The 14,961-nt window shown below is 46.1% G+C and overlaps 1 protein-coding gene across 1 annotated transcript in view; it reads right to left on the bottom strand.

Annotated features, from left to right (window-relative positions):
- Window positions 1-14,760, bottom strand: part of LOC141121353 (uncharacterized) — a 106,965-nt gene extending 92,205 nt beyond the window's left edge. The window contains exon 1 of the mRNA XM_073611102.1: window positions 14,548-14,760. Within this exon, the coding sequence (XP_073467203.1) occupies window positions 14,548-14,584 (37 nt within the window). The 5' untranslated portion in view covers window positions 14,585-14,760. The remainder of the gene's footprint in view (window positions 1-14,547) is intronic.
- Window positions 14,761-14,961: the final 201 nt, after the last annotated feature.

Genomic DNA, 14,961 nt, shown 5'->3' with positions numbered 1-14,961 from the left:
TCGGATTTTCCGACGGAAAATGTGTCATAGGACCTTGTTGTCGGAAATTCCAACCGTGTGTGGGCTCCATCACACATTTTCCATCGGATTTTCCGACACACAAATTTTGAGAGCAGGCTATAAAATTTTCCGACAACAAAATCCGTTGTCGGAAATTCCGATCGTGTGTACACAAATCCGACGGACAAAGTGCCACGCATGCTCAGAATAAATAAAGAGATGAAAGCTATTGGCCACTGCCCCGTTTATAGTCCTGACGTACGTGTTTTACGTCACCGCGTTTAGAACGATCGGATTTTCCGACAACTTTGTGTGACCGTGTGTATGGAAGACAAGTTTGAGCCAACATCCGTCAGAAAAAAACCTAGGATTTTGTTGTCGGAATGTCCGAACAATGTCCAACCGTGTGTACGGGGCATTACACTACTATTACTTCTAAACTTCTCAGTCTAACCTCATCTATTGACCTGAAGCAATGGATACAGGCTCCTACCCACTCCAATGGCAACACCCTTGACCTTATCTTCTCCTATCTGTGCACTCCGTGTAACCTTTCCAACAATCCTCTCCCACTCTCTGATCACCACGTTATTAGTTTTGCTCTCTCCCTGTCTTCCACTTCCTCTCCCTCCAACCACCTAACAGTTATGGCGCGTACACACGACCGGACTTTACGGCATACTTTGCCCGGCGGACTTTTCGTCGGACTTTACGACGGACTTTCCGAATGAATAGACTTGCCTACACACGATCAACCAAAGTCCGACGGATTCGTACGTGATGACGTACCACCGGACTAATACAAGGAAGTTCATAGCCAGTAGCCAATAGCTGCCCTAGCCTCGGTTTTTGTCCATCTGACTAGCATACAGACGAGCGGACTTTTCGCCCGGACTTGAGTCCGCCGGATAGATTTGAAACATGTTTCAAATCTAAGTCCGTCAAACTTTTGATAAAACAAAGTCTGCTGGAGCCCACACACGATCGAATTGTCCGACGAAATCCGGTACGCCGGACCAAATATGCCGTAAAGTCCGATCGTGTGTATGCGGCATTACACGTAGAAACCTTCGCCACCTCAACCCTTCTCTTCTCTACTCTGCTACTGATCACCTTTATGACAAAATCTCACATCTGTCCTGCCCCAACCTAGCCACTTTCATCTACAACAGCTCACTGTCTTCCTCCCTAGACAAGCTTGCCCCCCCTCACTACACGCAGAATTAGGCCCCGACTGCTACAACCCTGGCAAACAGATGACACCAGAAGTCTCAGAAAACGTAGCCGCGCTCTTGAACGCCTGTGGCATAAGACTAAGATCCAGGAAGACTTCACACAATATAAATCTGTCCTCCTAAAATACTATTCCTGCCTTCACACTGCCAAACAGACCTACTTTATCACACTCATTAACACCTTCTCATCTAGTCCACGTCAACTCTTCTCTACCTTCAACACTCTACTCTGTTCCTCCACTGCCTCCACCCACCAACTCACTCACTGCCCAGGAGATCTCCAATCACTTCAAAACTAAGATTGATACAATTCATGAGGAGATCGCCAATGCGCAAAAACCTCCCCCATGCAACACCCCATGTCCACAGATACAATCTTTACTTCCCTCATTCAATCCTGCTACTATTACTGAGGTTGATAAACTTTTATCCAACACTCATCTAACCACCTGCCCCCTGGATCCTGCTCCCTCGCAAATGCTACGCTCATCCTCTGACTCGATTCTACACTCTCTAACTCACAATTTTAACCTCTCCCTCTCTTGTGGCATCTTCCCAAACTCTCTAAAACATGCACTAGTCACCCCCATACTTAAAAAGCCCTCACTGGACCCCATCAATCTCAACAACTTACGTCCCATCTCCTTACTCGCCTTCTCCTCCAAACTTCTTGAAAAACTGGTCTACAACCGACTAAGCGACCATCTGACCATGATTAAACTTCTTGATTCCCTTCAGTCCGGTTTTCGCCCTCAACACTCCACGAAAACTGCTCTCCTTAAACTCTCAAATGACCTACTAACGGCTAAAACCAGTGGACACTATTCTGTACTACTTCTCCTGGATCTCTCTACTGCCTTTGACACAGTGGACCCCCCCTCCTCCTCAATAAACTCCACTCCTTTGGTCTCCATGACTGTACTCTTCGCTGGTTCTCATCCTACCTATCCCACCGCTCCTTCAGTGTCACCTACAACTCTACTTCCTCCTCTCCTCTTCCTTTTTCCGTTGGGGTCCCCCAAGGTTCTGTTCTTGGACCTCTCCTTTTCTCAATCTACACCACCTCCTTGGGTCAGTTGATTGCCTCCCACGGCTTTAAATATCATCTCTATGCTGATGACACCCAAATCTATCTCTCCACCCCCCAGCTCTTTCCATCTGTCTCCTCACGCATTACCAACTTACTAGCAGACATATCAGCCTGGATGTCACATCACTTCCTCAAACTCAACCTATCCAAAACCAAGCTCATGATATTTCCTCCCTATTAACCCATCTCCCCACGCCAAGGCCCTAGGTGTAATCCTGGACTCTGAACTAACCTTTGGACCCCACATTCTATCACTATCCAAAATTTGCCGCCTCAATCTCCGCAACATCTCCAAGATACGCCCCTTCCTAACCAATGTCACCCCTGGTCATCTCCCACCTCGACTACTGCAACTCCCTCCTTATTGGTTTACCTCTAAATAAGCTATCCCCACTTCAGTCCATCATGAACGCTGCTGCCAGGCTCATCCACCTCACAAACCACTCAGCGTCTGCTACACCCCTCTGCCAATCCCTCCATTGGCTGCCACTCAGTCTCCAAATTAATTTCAAGATACTAACTATAACTTACAAAGCCATCCACAACCTGGTCCCCAGCTACATCTCTAACCTAGTCACAAAATACCAACCTAATCGTTCTCTTCGCTCCTCCCAAGACCTCCTGCTCTCAAACTTCCTTGTCACCTCATCCCATGCTCGCCTTCAGGACTTCTCCAGAGCCTCTCCTCTGGAATGCTGTACCCCAATCTGTACGATTTTCTCCTACTTTATCCACTTTCAGACGATCCCTGAAAACTCATCTCTTCAGAGAAGCCTATCTGGCCCCCACCTAACAACTGTACATTTATCTTCTCAATCAGCACATCACCCACAGTTATTACCTCTTGTATCTCTTGACTCCCACTGATTCCTACTGTATTAAAGTGTATTGTATTTGTAAATAAAAAAAAGTAAATGATTGCGCTTAGGGGTCTGTCTAGGTATGCTGCCTCCCCTAATATAGCTCCCTAAGGTGGTCTATAAACATAAATAATACAAAAAGGGGGGGGGGATAGTGGCGCTTCCTAGTTTGGGCCAGATGATGGTGTGACTAACCTCAACGGTGAAAAAAATATATATAATAACTATTGTATAAAAAATAATAAGTAATGCTCAGTGAGCTATCACTGAATGACTGCCAAATAGGCTATTATTCACTTAGCGAGATGATCCTGCCAAAAACATGACTCATTCTTCACTAAGTGAGTGTTTCCCACTAGTAGATATACCCTGATGTGTAGATCTCTAAGTGCATACTGAGTTGCTATTGCTCCATATTATATATTAGTGAAACCATAACCATAAGTGAATGTGTAAGATGATGCACACCTGTATAGACCTTATTAAACCATGTAACCTTAATTATAAACCATAAACAAATATACAGTGAAAAAAAAAAAAAAAATTAATATATATATATATATATATATATATATATATATATATATATATATATATATATATATATATATATATATATATACTATAATAAAAAATATATATGTATATATATATATATATATATATATATATATATATATATATATGTAATTATGTACACAAAAACTTAGTGATAGTCCATAGATAATGTAGAAACCCCACTCGGGGGGGCGTGGCCTGCTACAGCATGGAGTAGGACGTGGAAGACCCGAGCTCCGTCCAATACTCCTGAATTCACATTAATCCTGCATCCCAGTATCATTCTGCAGCTGCTTGATACACCTCCTGAGGCCCCTGCATGTATATTGACCTGTCTCTGTAGGTCTTCGATCGGACGGGCGTTCCGAACGGCAAGGAGCTCCTCCGCGGCGGCAGCCGCAACTATAGGCCGCGGCTTCGGCCTGGTCGATTCCGGCGGCCATCCTGCTTTACTCGGCCTCCCTGGTGTCTGGCTCTCCTCCCGCCCACGGACCCTGCTCTGAGGGCTTCCAGTCGAGGCTCAGACGGAGCGGTATCCGTCCGTACTGCGGCGGCCCCAAATCCAGGCCGCGGCTTCAGCCTGGTCCGGAGCTCTGGCGGCCATCTTGCTCCTCCCGGCCTCTCCAAAGGTGCTACGTTCTGGCCTCTGGGATACCTGGCTCCCCAACTACAAGCTGATCCTCCTGCACAGGATCCTGAAAGGAGTCTGAGCCGAACAGTGCCCCCCTGCACAGCGACAGCCTTAAATCCGGACCGTGGTTTCGGCCTAGTCTCGGCGGCCATCTTGGTGCTCTCAGCCTCCTCACCAGCATTACATGCTTACTTCCTGGACTCTGCACCAAGTAAAGTGGTTTATTTAGCCCACCCACTGTTCTCTGCAACTCCTCCAGGGACATCACAGTGCTCAGACCTACAGATGACCCCTGCATCCTCCAGGTGAGTGGCACCCATATTGCTACTCTATACTGAACACTCCTGACCCTCCCATCTCTCCTTTACTTGATCTAAATCCCGGCTAACAACCCCAGTGCCCTTACCCGCCAAAGTATTGTCCTTACCTAAGTCTGCTGGGGGTACTCGGGCCTACCAGGGGTGAACGGGGACTCAAGACCTGTCCTAGACGATACATGTGGTGACTATCTTGCTGCTCTGGTCCTCCAAGCCCCCCAGCTCACCCTCTGTGCCGAATCCGTAACCGCTCAACCAGCTACGTCTGCCGCCTCTTATTAACAGTCATGGCTCCGACGAAACCTAAGTCTGACACGGCTGCCAAACTGGATAAATATCGCCGACAGGATAAAGACAACATGGGGGAGGATGGTGGCGCCACGTCGGAGGGGACACGGATAGAGTGCTGGAAGCCATCTCTGCACTCCAGGCCGCCTCACGACCAAAATTGAGGAGGTTAAGGTAGACGTCTCCCTGGTCCGACAAGACCTGCACAAGCTTAAAGAGCGAGTTAAGACATCTGAGACCAGGCTAGGAGAGGTGGAGGACGCGATCCCGCCATTACAGAATACCTCTGAACACATGCAATACCAGATTAATCAACTCCTGGCAAAGCAAGATGACATGGAGAACAGGCTTCGTAGGTGCAACCTCCGCTTCATTGGCCTACCGGAGGGGACGGAGGGGAAAGATCCCACCACATTTCTGGAACAATTGCTAATTACAACATATGGCAGGGAGACCTTTTCGCCCACGTTTGTTGTCGAAAGAGCGCATCGTATGCCCGCTAGGCCGCCACCACAAGGTGCTCCACCTCGAACATTTATCGCCAAATTGCTAAACTATAAAGATCGCGACACAACGCTGCGCATGGCAAGGTTGAAAGGCAATATACCCATTGACAACGTCAAGGTTGCCATCTTCCCTGATTTTTCCACCGAAGTACAGAAACGCAGACAAAACTTCACCGAAGCCAAGAGGCGCCTGCGCATCAAAAATCTTAAATATTCAATGTAATTCCTCGCACGTCTTCGTGTGGAGGATGATGGCCGAGCCGTTTTTTTTTTAAACCCCCGAGGATGCCATTGCTTGGCTGGAGCGCCGAGACAACAGAAAAGAGAATGAATAACCCATCATACACAGTACATGATCGTGAACTGCAACGGGGTCACAGGCCTCTTTTCTTATAACATGAGAGACTTTGCTCTAAACACCTCAGGAGAAACTATATACTATCACTTATTATTTTGATGACCGGAGCCTCGGGTCAGTAATAGTCCTACAGATCACATGTATGGTGCAGCGTGACTTTGCCCCACGCACCTTTAGGGAAATCAGTCACCGAATCTGGAATGACGCCATCCAGCTACAATTACACACAGTTATCTATCCCAGGGACTATATACATCTATTTTCTTTATACATGATTCTGTGGGATATGTTTATTCTGGGTTCCAAAATCCAACGGCTTCCCTGGTTTTTCCTTTTATTTCAGATGAAGCTGACTGTTTTTTCCCGGATTTCAATTTCAGTTTGGTTTGGGAAGTATGCCCGCACAGGTTGGGGTTGGTGCAGGGCTGGGAGGGAGAGGGGGGGGGAAATGTTTAAGTTACTTTTTAAAATGCAAGAAGTACTATGTTTGCACTTTCTGAATCAATATCGTTTTTTGAATAATATTGAAAATTTGCCTTTGCAGCTATGTTTTGTAGTACTGTACACACTCATACATAATTTTTGTATAAAGGTACTGGTGAGACTCAGGATACACACCTTAATATTGAAATTGATTTGTGAAAACTCCATATGGCGTCTATAAAATTCCTTACTTGGAATGTGAGGGGCTTGCGTGAACCACTTAAGAGGTTGGCAACCCTCGCATTCCTTAAGAAACAGAGGGCTGATGAAATAGCATTGGTGGAAACCCATATAGACGGCAAGCTACAGACAGCCCTACGTCGCCCCTGGGTAGGATGGGCATTTCACTCGACGTTTACATCCCATTCCAGAGATGTAGAAACCCCACTCGGGGTTAGCACCCCAATTAGTAAATACAAGTGTTCCAACAGGTCTTGGTGCACCTGTGTGTAGCTAATAGTCCATCAGGTAAATTAAATCTCCATTCATAATACTTGACATAAAAACGGTGACTGTGGGTGTTCAAAGGTTCCACTTGTGACTTCGTGCTCCCCCTCAAGCATCCCCACTCATCAGATCCCCTCACCCCCACGGGGGTAATGCGCTTATCTTTAGGCCCACCACGGTTGCTCCACCGGTCTCATCCAAAGGTCTGGGATATTTCACCTTCCTGTAGATGTTATCTCTGTGGTTGGCTCCCCTCCTTCAGCTTAACGTTGTGACCGACCGGTTGTGGTCGTACGGAGGGAACCGGTCACAATTGACCAGCAGCACTTACACACTGTGTGGCAGGGCTCTCCTCCCCTCCTGCAGTGGCAGGGCTGTCCTACTCCTCTTCCCCCAGTGCGGGCAGCTGTGGCTCCGGTGTCCGCTTCTCAGGCTTCCTCCACTGTGTGTGTCTCCTTTTCTGCCAAAGCACTAGGCATCCAATAGGATCCCCTGACGCTTTGGCCAATCGGGAAACAGGTTTCACTGACCTGCCTCCTGATTGGTGGGGAGGTGGGAAAATTAATTTGCTATGGTCATACAACACGGTGGGATCGAGATGCAGTGCTCTGCGCCCCGAGACCACCCTATTTTGAAGCCTATTAGAGCCTCTGGCTCTAATCACGTGCTTCAAAATACACTCCCTCCCCCGCCTATTCCCGCCATAGTATTTCATGTATCTGGCATCCTGAAAGGGGCCAGGCACATACTGCTCTTACAAGAGGTAAGTAAATTGAAGTAACTTAGGGCTTGCTCAGGCTGGGTTCACACTTGATTCGTAGGCAGCTCACAGCAGGGGTCCGATACGTCTCCGTTTCAGGGATGAAACAGGCCCCGAATTTTTGGCTGAATTTGGCCCAAGATGCACAGGACTCCTGTGCAATTCGCTCCGCAGCCACCATAGAAGGTCGGTCACAATCTCCTGTCATGCGAATTGGATGCCAGGAAACCCACCTCCAATTCGCACATATGTGAACCCAGCCTTAGACTTGCAGTTGGGGGGGGGCATTAAAAACATGTAGTTGAGCTGCATTTTTAGCTCCCCCATCCTTCCTTTCACATTCAGCAGGAACTGAACATAAGCCATTCAAACAAATAGAGGCATGTGGCATAAAAGATGTGAATATATTGAAATAGATGTAATTTATGGTGCATTTAGATTCGCGGTGGGGGACGTTAAAAACACAGTTGATATGTGTTTTTAGCTCCTCCCAACTGCCCCCTTAAGCTGCAAAGGCAGCTTATATATATATATACCCCTATATGTTATATACAGTATCTCACAAAAGTGAGTACACCCCTCACATTTAAAAAGGGGATTAATTCCAGAGATAAAATGATAATTCTCCCACTCTACAAGACTCTGGTCCGGCTGCACCTGGAGTATGCTGTCCAGTTCTGGGCACCAGTCCTCAGGAAGGATGTACTGGACATGGAGCGAGTACAAAGAAGGGCAACAAAGCTAATAAAGGGTCTGGAGGATCTTAGTTATGAGGAAAGGTTGGGAGCACTGAACTTATTCTCTCTGGAGAAGAGACGCTTGAGAGGGGATATGATTTCAATTTACAAATACCATACTGGTGACCCCACAATAGGGAAAAAACTTTTTTGCGGAAGGGCGTTTAACAACACTCGTGGCCACTCATTAAAATTAGAAGAAAAGAGGTTTAACCTTAAACTATGTAGAGGGTTCTTTACTGTAAGAGTGGCAATGATGTGGAATTCCTTTCCACAGGCGGTGGTCTCAGCCGGGGGCATCGATAGTTTAAAAAAACTATTAGATAATCACCTGAATGACCACAACACACAGGGATATACAATGTAATACTGACATATAATCACACACATAGGTTGGACTTGATGGACTTGTGTCTTTTTTCAACCTCACCTACTATGTAACGTGCGAACCGGCGCACATTGAAGCGCAAATAATGATGATAAATACCCGCATATGTAAACTGCAACTGGCGCTAGGGTAACTGCGGTTTTCTCATTGATAATAGCGCACGCCCAATACAATTGGTTCATTTCATCTCATTGGATGTGTCTTGTTAGGCAATTAGTAGGTGTTCTCATTGAATTAACCCTTTTGATGCTAATCTCATTCCTATCATTTCTAATATATCTTTGAAATTTGTTTTTTTTTTCTTTTTTTACCCAAATCTTTCAATACATTACAAAGAACAGAGAAGTGTTTCTAAACCCAATAAATTAATATTTTCGGATCTTGATCTTTAAAGGTGACCATAGACTGCAATCAGTTAGATCGTAAATAAATTATTATTAGCGCAAAAGCCTGTTTGATTTCCTATATTTTGAATTAATTGTTCAAGTGCGTCTTCCTATTACCTATTTTGCCTACATATCGAGTTGTACAGAGATTGGCCAATCAGATTGCATAGTGCATGACCATCTTAAGTGCCAAATTTGGAATGTAGATGTGCCATGACCCACTTGTATTTTCCTAATGATATTTCTTGGGCATTATACAAGGTACATAAGAAACCACCTTTTGTCAAGACATACTAGAGTGATCAGGAATCTTCAAACTACGGCTCTCCAGCTGTCGTGAGGCAACACGTCCCATGAGGCATTGTAAAACTCTGACATTCACAGACATGACTAGGCATGATGGGAATTGTAGTTCCTGAACAACTGGAGGGCCATAGTTTGAAGACCCCTGTGCTAGACCATTATTATGCCTCCAGAATTGGGAGTGTGGCATCTAACCAACTTCTCTCTGCTGGTGGACACAAAAATCTACATCTATAGACATATCTATATACACACACACACTGAAGCAGGAAGCAATATTCATTGGCCCGGAAGTGAATCTGTACACAGGAAGTAGGTGTGTGTTTTCAGGCCAAATTATTTAGACATACACACATGACCCACACAAACACCACCCCATGTAAAAATAACTAAAAAATTATCTTAATTTGCAAATAAGGATAATCTCTTCCTCAGAGAACAGTGAGCAGGGTATGGTGGTGGGAAGAAATTAGCAGCAGTACAAGCAACTTCCTGTAGGGGCGTGATGTCATTCCTGTGTGCTGGCCACCGCTTCCGGGAACCAGATATGTGCCACGGGTACATACCTCCGCGCACACAGAAGTTGCGCATCTCACATACACAGCGGTCGAGGCATCTAGCCGCAGGGACCCAATTTTTATGGAAATTAATAGTAAAGCAGATTTCTAGGACTGGACTAACAAATGTTTATAGTGAAAGGCAACTGGTGCTTTCTATTAACCACTTCCCATCCCGCGTATAGTAATATGACGGACGCAAGGAGGCTTTCTCATCCTGGGCGGCCATCATATGACATCCTCGGCTTCCCGGCTGTCTAGGGGGTCTAGGGGGCCCGCCGCGTCACTTGGAGCCGATGCACGTGCCCGGCGACCACGATGTCCGCCGGGCACCCGCAATTGCTTGTCACAGAGCAGGGACGTGGATCTGTGTGTTTAAACACTCAGATCCACGTCCTGTCAGGGGAGAGGAGAGACAGATCGTGTGTCCCCTCCCCCACAGTTGAAATCACTAGGTAACACATTTAACCCCTTCCCTGCCAGTGACATTTATACAGTAATCAGTGCATATTTATAGCACTGATCGCTGTATAAATGTCACTGATCCCAAAATAGTGTCAAAAGTGTCCAATTTGTCCACCGCAATATCACAGTCCTGACCCCCGGCAGAGTCTGTCCTTGCATCAGGTGCCACCGGCAGAGTCTGTCCTTGCATCAGGTGCCCCCGGCAGAGTCTGTCCTTGCATCAGGTGCCCCCGGCAGAGTTTGTATAGACCCCCTCAGTGCAGACCCCCTCCATCAGTGCAGACCCCCTCCATCAGTGCAGATCCCCTCCATCAGTGCAGACCCCCTCCATCAGTGCAAACCCCCTGAGTGCAGACCCCCTCCATCAGTGCAGACCCCCTCCATCAGTGCAGATCCCCTACATCAGTGCAGACCCCCCTCTATTAGTGCAGACCCCCCTCTATTAGTGCAGCCCCCCTCTATTAGTGCAGACCCCCCTAGGTGCAGCCCCCCCTCAATTAGTGCAGCCCCCTCAGTGCAGCCCCCCCTCTATTAGTGCAGACCCCCCTCAATGCAGCCCCCCTCTATTAGTGCAGGCCCCCCCTAGGTGCAGCCCCCCCCTCAATTAGTGCAGCCCCCTCAGTGCAGCCCCCCCTCTATTAGTGCAGACCCCCCCCGCTCAGTGCAGGAGCGGCCGGCCGGTGTTCTGCCTGCCAAGAAAGTTCCCCTTGGCAAGTATGGACCCCCTGTACTGTGCAGGTGCAGCGCTTGCGCAGTACGGGGCTGGGGAACTTTCGGCACGACACGGCGACGGCGGCTTCAGTGGAGAGGGGAGGGGTCATGCAGCTTCATTGGCTGCACGGATCGAGCCCCCTTCCTCTCTCCACTACACAACACTGTCACTAGGGGGAAGATCGAGCGGCGGCGGCGGACGCCATTTTGTTGGAGCCAGCTGCTCCAAAAACAAAAAAAATCATTCCCAATTTTCCTTATGGAAAATCCCGATTCGGGACAGCCTCCATCCGGGACGAGGGTCCCAAAATCGGGATTGTCCCGGGAAAATCGGGACTGTTGGCAACTATGGTGTGTGTGTGTGTATATAGATATATCTATAGATGTAGGTTTTTGTGTCCACCAGCAGAGAGAAGTTGGGTAGATGCCACACTCCCAATTGTGGAGGAATAATAATGGTCTAGCACAGGGGTCTTCAAACTATGGCCCTCCAGTGGTTCAGGAACTACAATTCCCATCCCAGTCATGTCTGTGAATGTCAGAGTTTTGCAATGCCTCATGGGATCTGTAGTTCTGCAACAGCTGGAGAGCCGTAGTTTGAAGATTCCTGATCACTCTAGCTAGCATGTCTTGAAAAAAGGTGGGTTCTCATGTGCCTTGTATAATGCCCAAGAAATATCATTAGGAAAATACAAGCGGGTCATGGCACATCTACATTCCAAATTCGGCACTTAAGATGCACTATGCAATCTGATTGGCCAATCTCTGTACAACTTATGGTTGCAGCCTCATCCCTTTTAAACCTGATCACATATTAATTACACAGGTTCTGTGGCTAATTAAGGTGGTAATTAAACTCACTTGGTGCCTTATCTGCATTTAAAGAGGAAGTAAACCCTGATGGGTGTTACTTCCTCTTTGTTTCCCTGCAAAGGTAAAGCATAATGGGCTACTATGCATCGCATAGTAGCCCATTATGTGACACTTACCTGCAGGAGAAGCCCGCGATGTCCCCATCTTCCTCGCTAGTAGCGAGCGTCCATTCTTCACCCCTCTTCCTTCCGGGGCCGTGAACTCCGGATCTGTGACTGGCCGGAGTCGTCTGACGTCGCCTTTAACGGCATGACCCGAGCTAGAAATGGCACAGCGTGCCCTTTCTAACTCCCGCGCATGCGCAGAAGAAATTGCCCTACGGCGATTTGCAAACATCTCCTAGACCGTGCAGGTCTGGGAGATATTTCAAGCACCTACAGATAAGCCTTAATCTAGGCTTAACTGTAGGTTAAAGTGGTTCTAAAGGGTTTACAACCACTCTAATTAGCCTCACATACTGTGTAATTCATATGTGATCGGGTTTAAAGGGGATGAGGTGGCAACTCTAGTGCAACTCGATATTTTGGCAAAATAGGTAATAGGAACACGCACTTAAACGATTCATTCAGATTATAGGAAATCAATCAGGCTCTTGCACTAAATCAAATTTATTTAGGCTGGGTTCACACCTATGCGAATTAGATGCGGAACTACACATCCCATGATGCATTGTAAAACTCTGATATTCACAGACATGACTAGGCATGAGGGGAATTGTAGTTCCTGAACAACTGGAGGGCCGTAGTTTGAAGACCCCTGTGCTAGACTTATTATGCCTCCAGAATTGGGAGTGTATATATATAGTTATATCTATATCTATATACACACACACACTAAAGCAGGAAGCAATATACATTGGCCCGGAAGTGAATCTGTACACAGGAAGTCGGTGTGTGTTTTAAACAGCGCTCCTGTGCGATCTGCAGTGGGTTACAGTGCGAACTCGGCCTTAAAATCTAACTGATTGCAGTGTATGGTCACCTTTAACCACTTCCCTACCCAGCCATAGTCATATGACGTCCAGATATGGGATCTCCCATCCTGGGTGGACGTCATATGACGTCCTGGGATTCCCGGCCGTCTAGGGGGCGCGCGCGCGCCGCTCGGGACCCGGTGCGTGTGCCCGGCGGCCGCGATGTCCGCCGGGCACCCGCGATTGCCCATTAACCGGGCCGGACCGTGGATCTGTGTGTGTAAACACACAGATCCACAGCCTGTCAGGTGAGAGGAGAGCGATCTGTGTTCCCAGAACGGAGGAACACCGATCGGTCTCCTCCCCTTGTGCGTCCCCTCCCCCTACAGTTAGAATCATTCCCTAGGAAACATATTAACCCCTCCTCGCCCCCTAGTGGTTAACCCCTTCACTGCCTGTCACATTTATACAGTAATCAATGCAATTTTATAGCATTGATCGCTGTATAAATGTGCATGGTCCCAAAAATGTGTCAAAAGTGTCCGATGTGTCCACCATAATGTCGCAGTCACGATAAAAAAAATCGCGATCGCCGCTAAAAAAAATAAATACATTTTTTTTTTTTTTTAAAATGCCATAAATCTATCCCGTATTTTGTAGACGCTATAACTTTTGCGCAAACCAATCAATATACGCTTATTGCGAGTTTTTTTTACCAAAAATATGTAGAAGAATACGTATCGGCCGAAACTGAGGAAAAAATGTGTTTTAAAAAAAAAAAATTGGGATATTTATTATAGCAAAAAGTAAAAAATATTGTGTTTTTTCAAAATTGTCGCTCTTCTTTTGTTTTTAGCGCAAAAAATAAAAACCGCAGAGGCGATCAAATACCACCAAAAGAAAGCTCTATTTGTGGGGAAAAAAGGACGTCAATTTTTTTTGGGTACAACGTTGCACGACCGCGCAATTGTCGTTTAAAGTGCGACAGCGCTGAAAACTAAAAATTGGCCTTACTAAAGAAGGGGGTGAAATTGCCCGGTATTGAACCGGTTAAAGATCAAGATCGGAAAATATTAATTTATTTTAGAAACACTTCTCTGTACTTTGTAATGTATTGAAAGATTTGGGTAAAAAAAAAAAGAAAAAAAAAAAAAAACACATTTTAAAGATATATTAGAAGTGATAGGAATAAGATTAGCATCAAAAGGGTTAATTCACTGAGAACACCTACTAATTGCCTAACAAGACACATCCAATGAGATGAAATGAACCAATTGTATTGGGCGTGCGCTATTATCAATGAGGAAACCGCAGTTACCCTAGCGACAGTTGCAGTTTACTTATGCGGGTATTTATTATCGTTATTTGCGCTTCAATGTGCGCCGGTTCGCACGTTCAATTATTGACTTTTCTGGTGCACCAATTAATGTATGAACTGGTGCAGTGCCTTCTTCTTAGTAAATCACCCCCTATGTATTGTGTACAGATTAGAAAGTAGATGATCAACTGATATCGATTGAACCAGCATAACTACAGTATATTATGATTTAGATCACTGTGCAGAAGTCACACTGACACCGGGTAGCAGAGAGCTGAATAGAAGCGTGGTAGGATACAGAGAAAAAAAGGAGCATATATTACCCACAAAAGCTTACAAACCGAAGGTAATAAAATGACTTACTGGACAGCGTGAGAAGAAGGAGAAGTGGCGACCACATTTTGGCACTGGATCTCTAACTGCGTGGTCCTCTCTGACACACTTGTATGTGTTGTACTATTATGCTCAGTTTTTTAATTACCTTTATATTATCTCCCTCCCTACACAAACATTGAGAGACTTCAGACAGGAAAGACCGTTGTTGATCTGAATTCCTGAAATAGAATGTACCTTGGCTAATAGACAACCAGGGCGGATTATCTAAAAACACCCTCCTCCCTTCCTTCTCTATAGGTCATAGTTGTTTTCAGTGGTAATCATTAAATTAAATGGATACAAATACTGGGCAGAACAAAATTGGAGACAGTGAAGATTTTCTTTATCTGAGTATTCTATGTAAATTGATGTTGGTAAAAAAAAAAAAAAAAATAGCGGCAC

Source organism: Aquarana catesbeiana, linkage group LG01 (assembly GCF_042186555.1).
Source record: "Aquarana catesbeiana isolate 2022-GZ linkage group LG01, ASM4218655v1, whole genome shotgun sequence".
NCBI classification, from domain to species: domain Eukaryota; kingdom Metazoa; phylum Chordata; class Amphibia; order Anura; family Ranidae; genus Aquarana; species Aquarana catesbeiana.
This window is presented reverse-complemented; position numbering and strand designations above follow the sequence as displayed.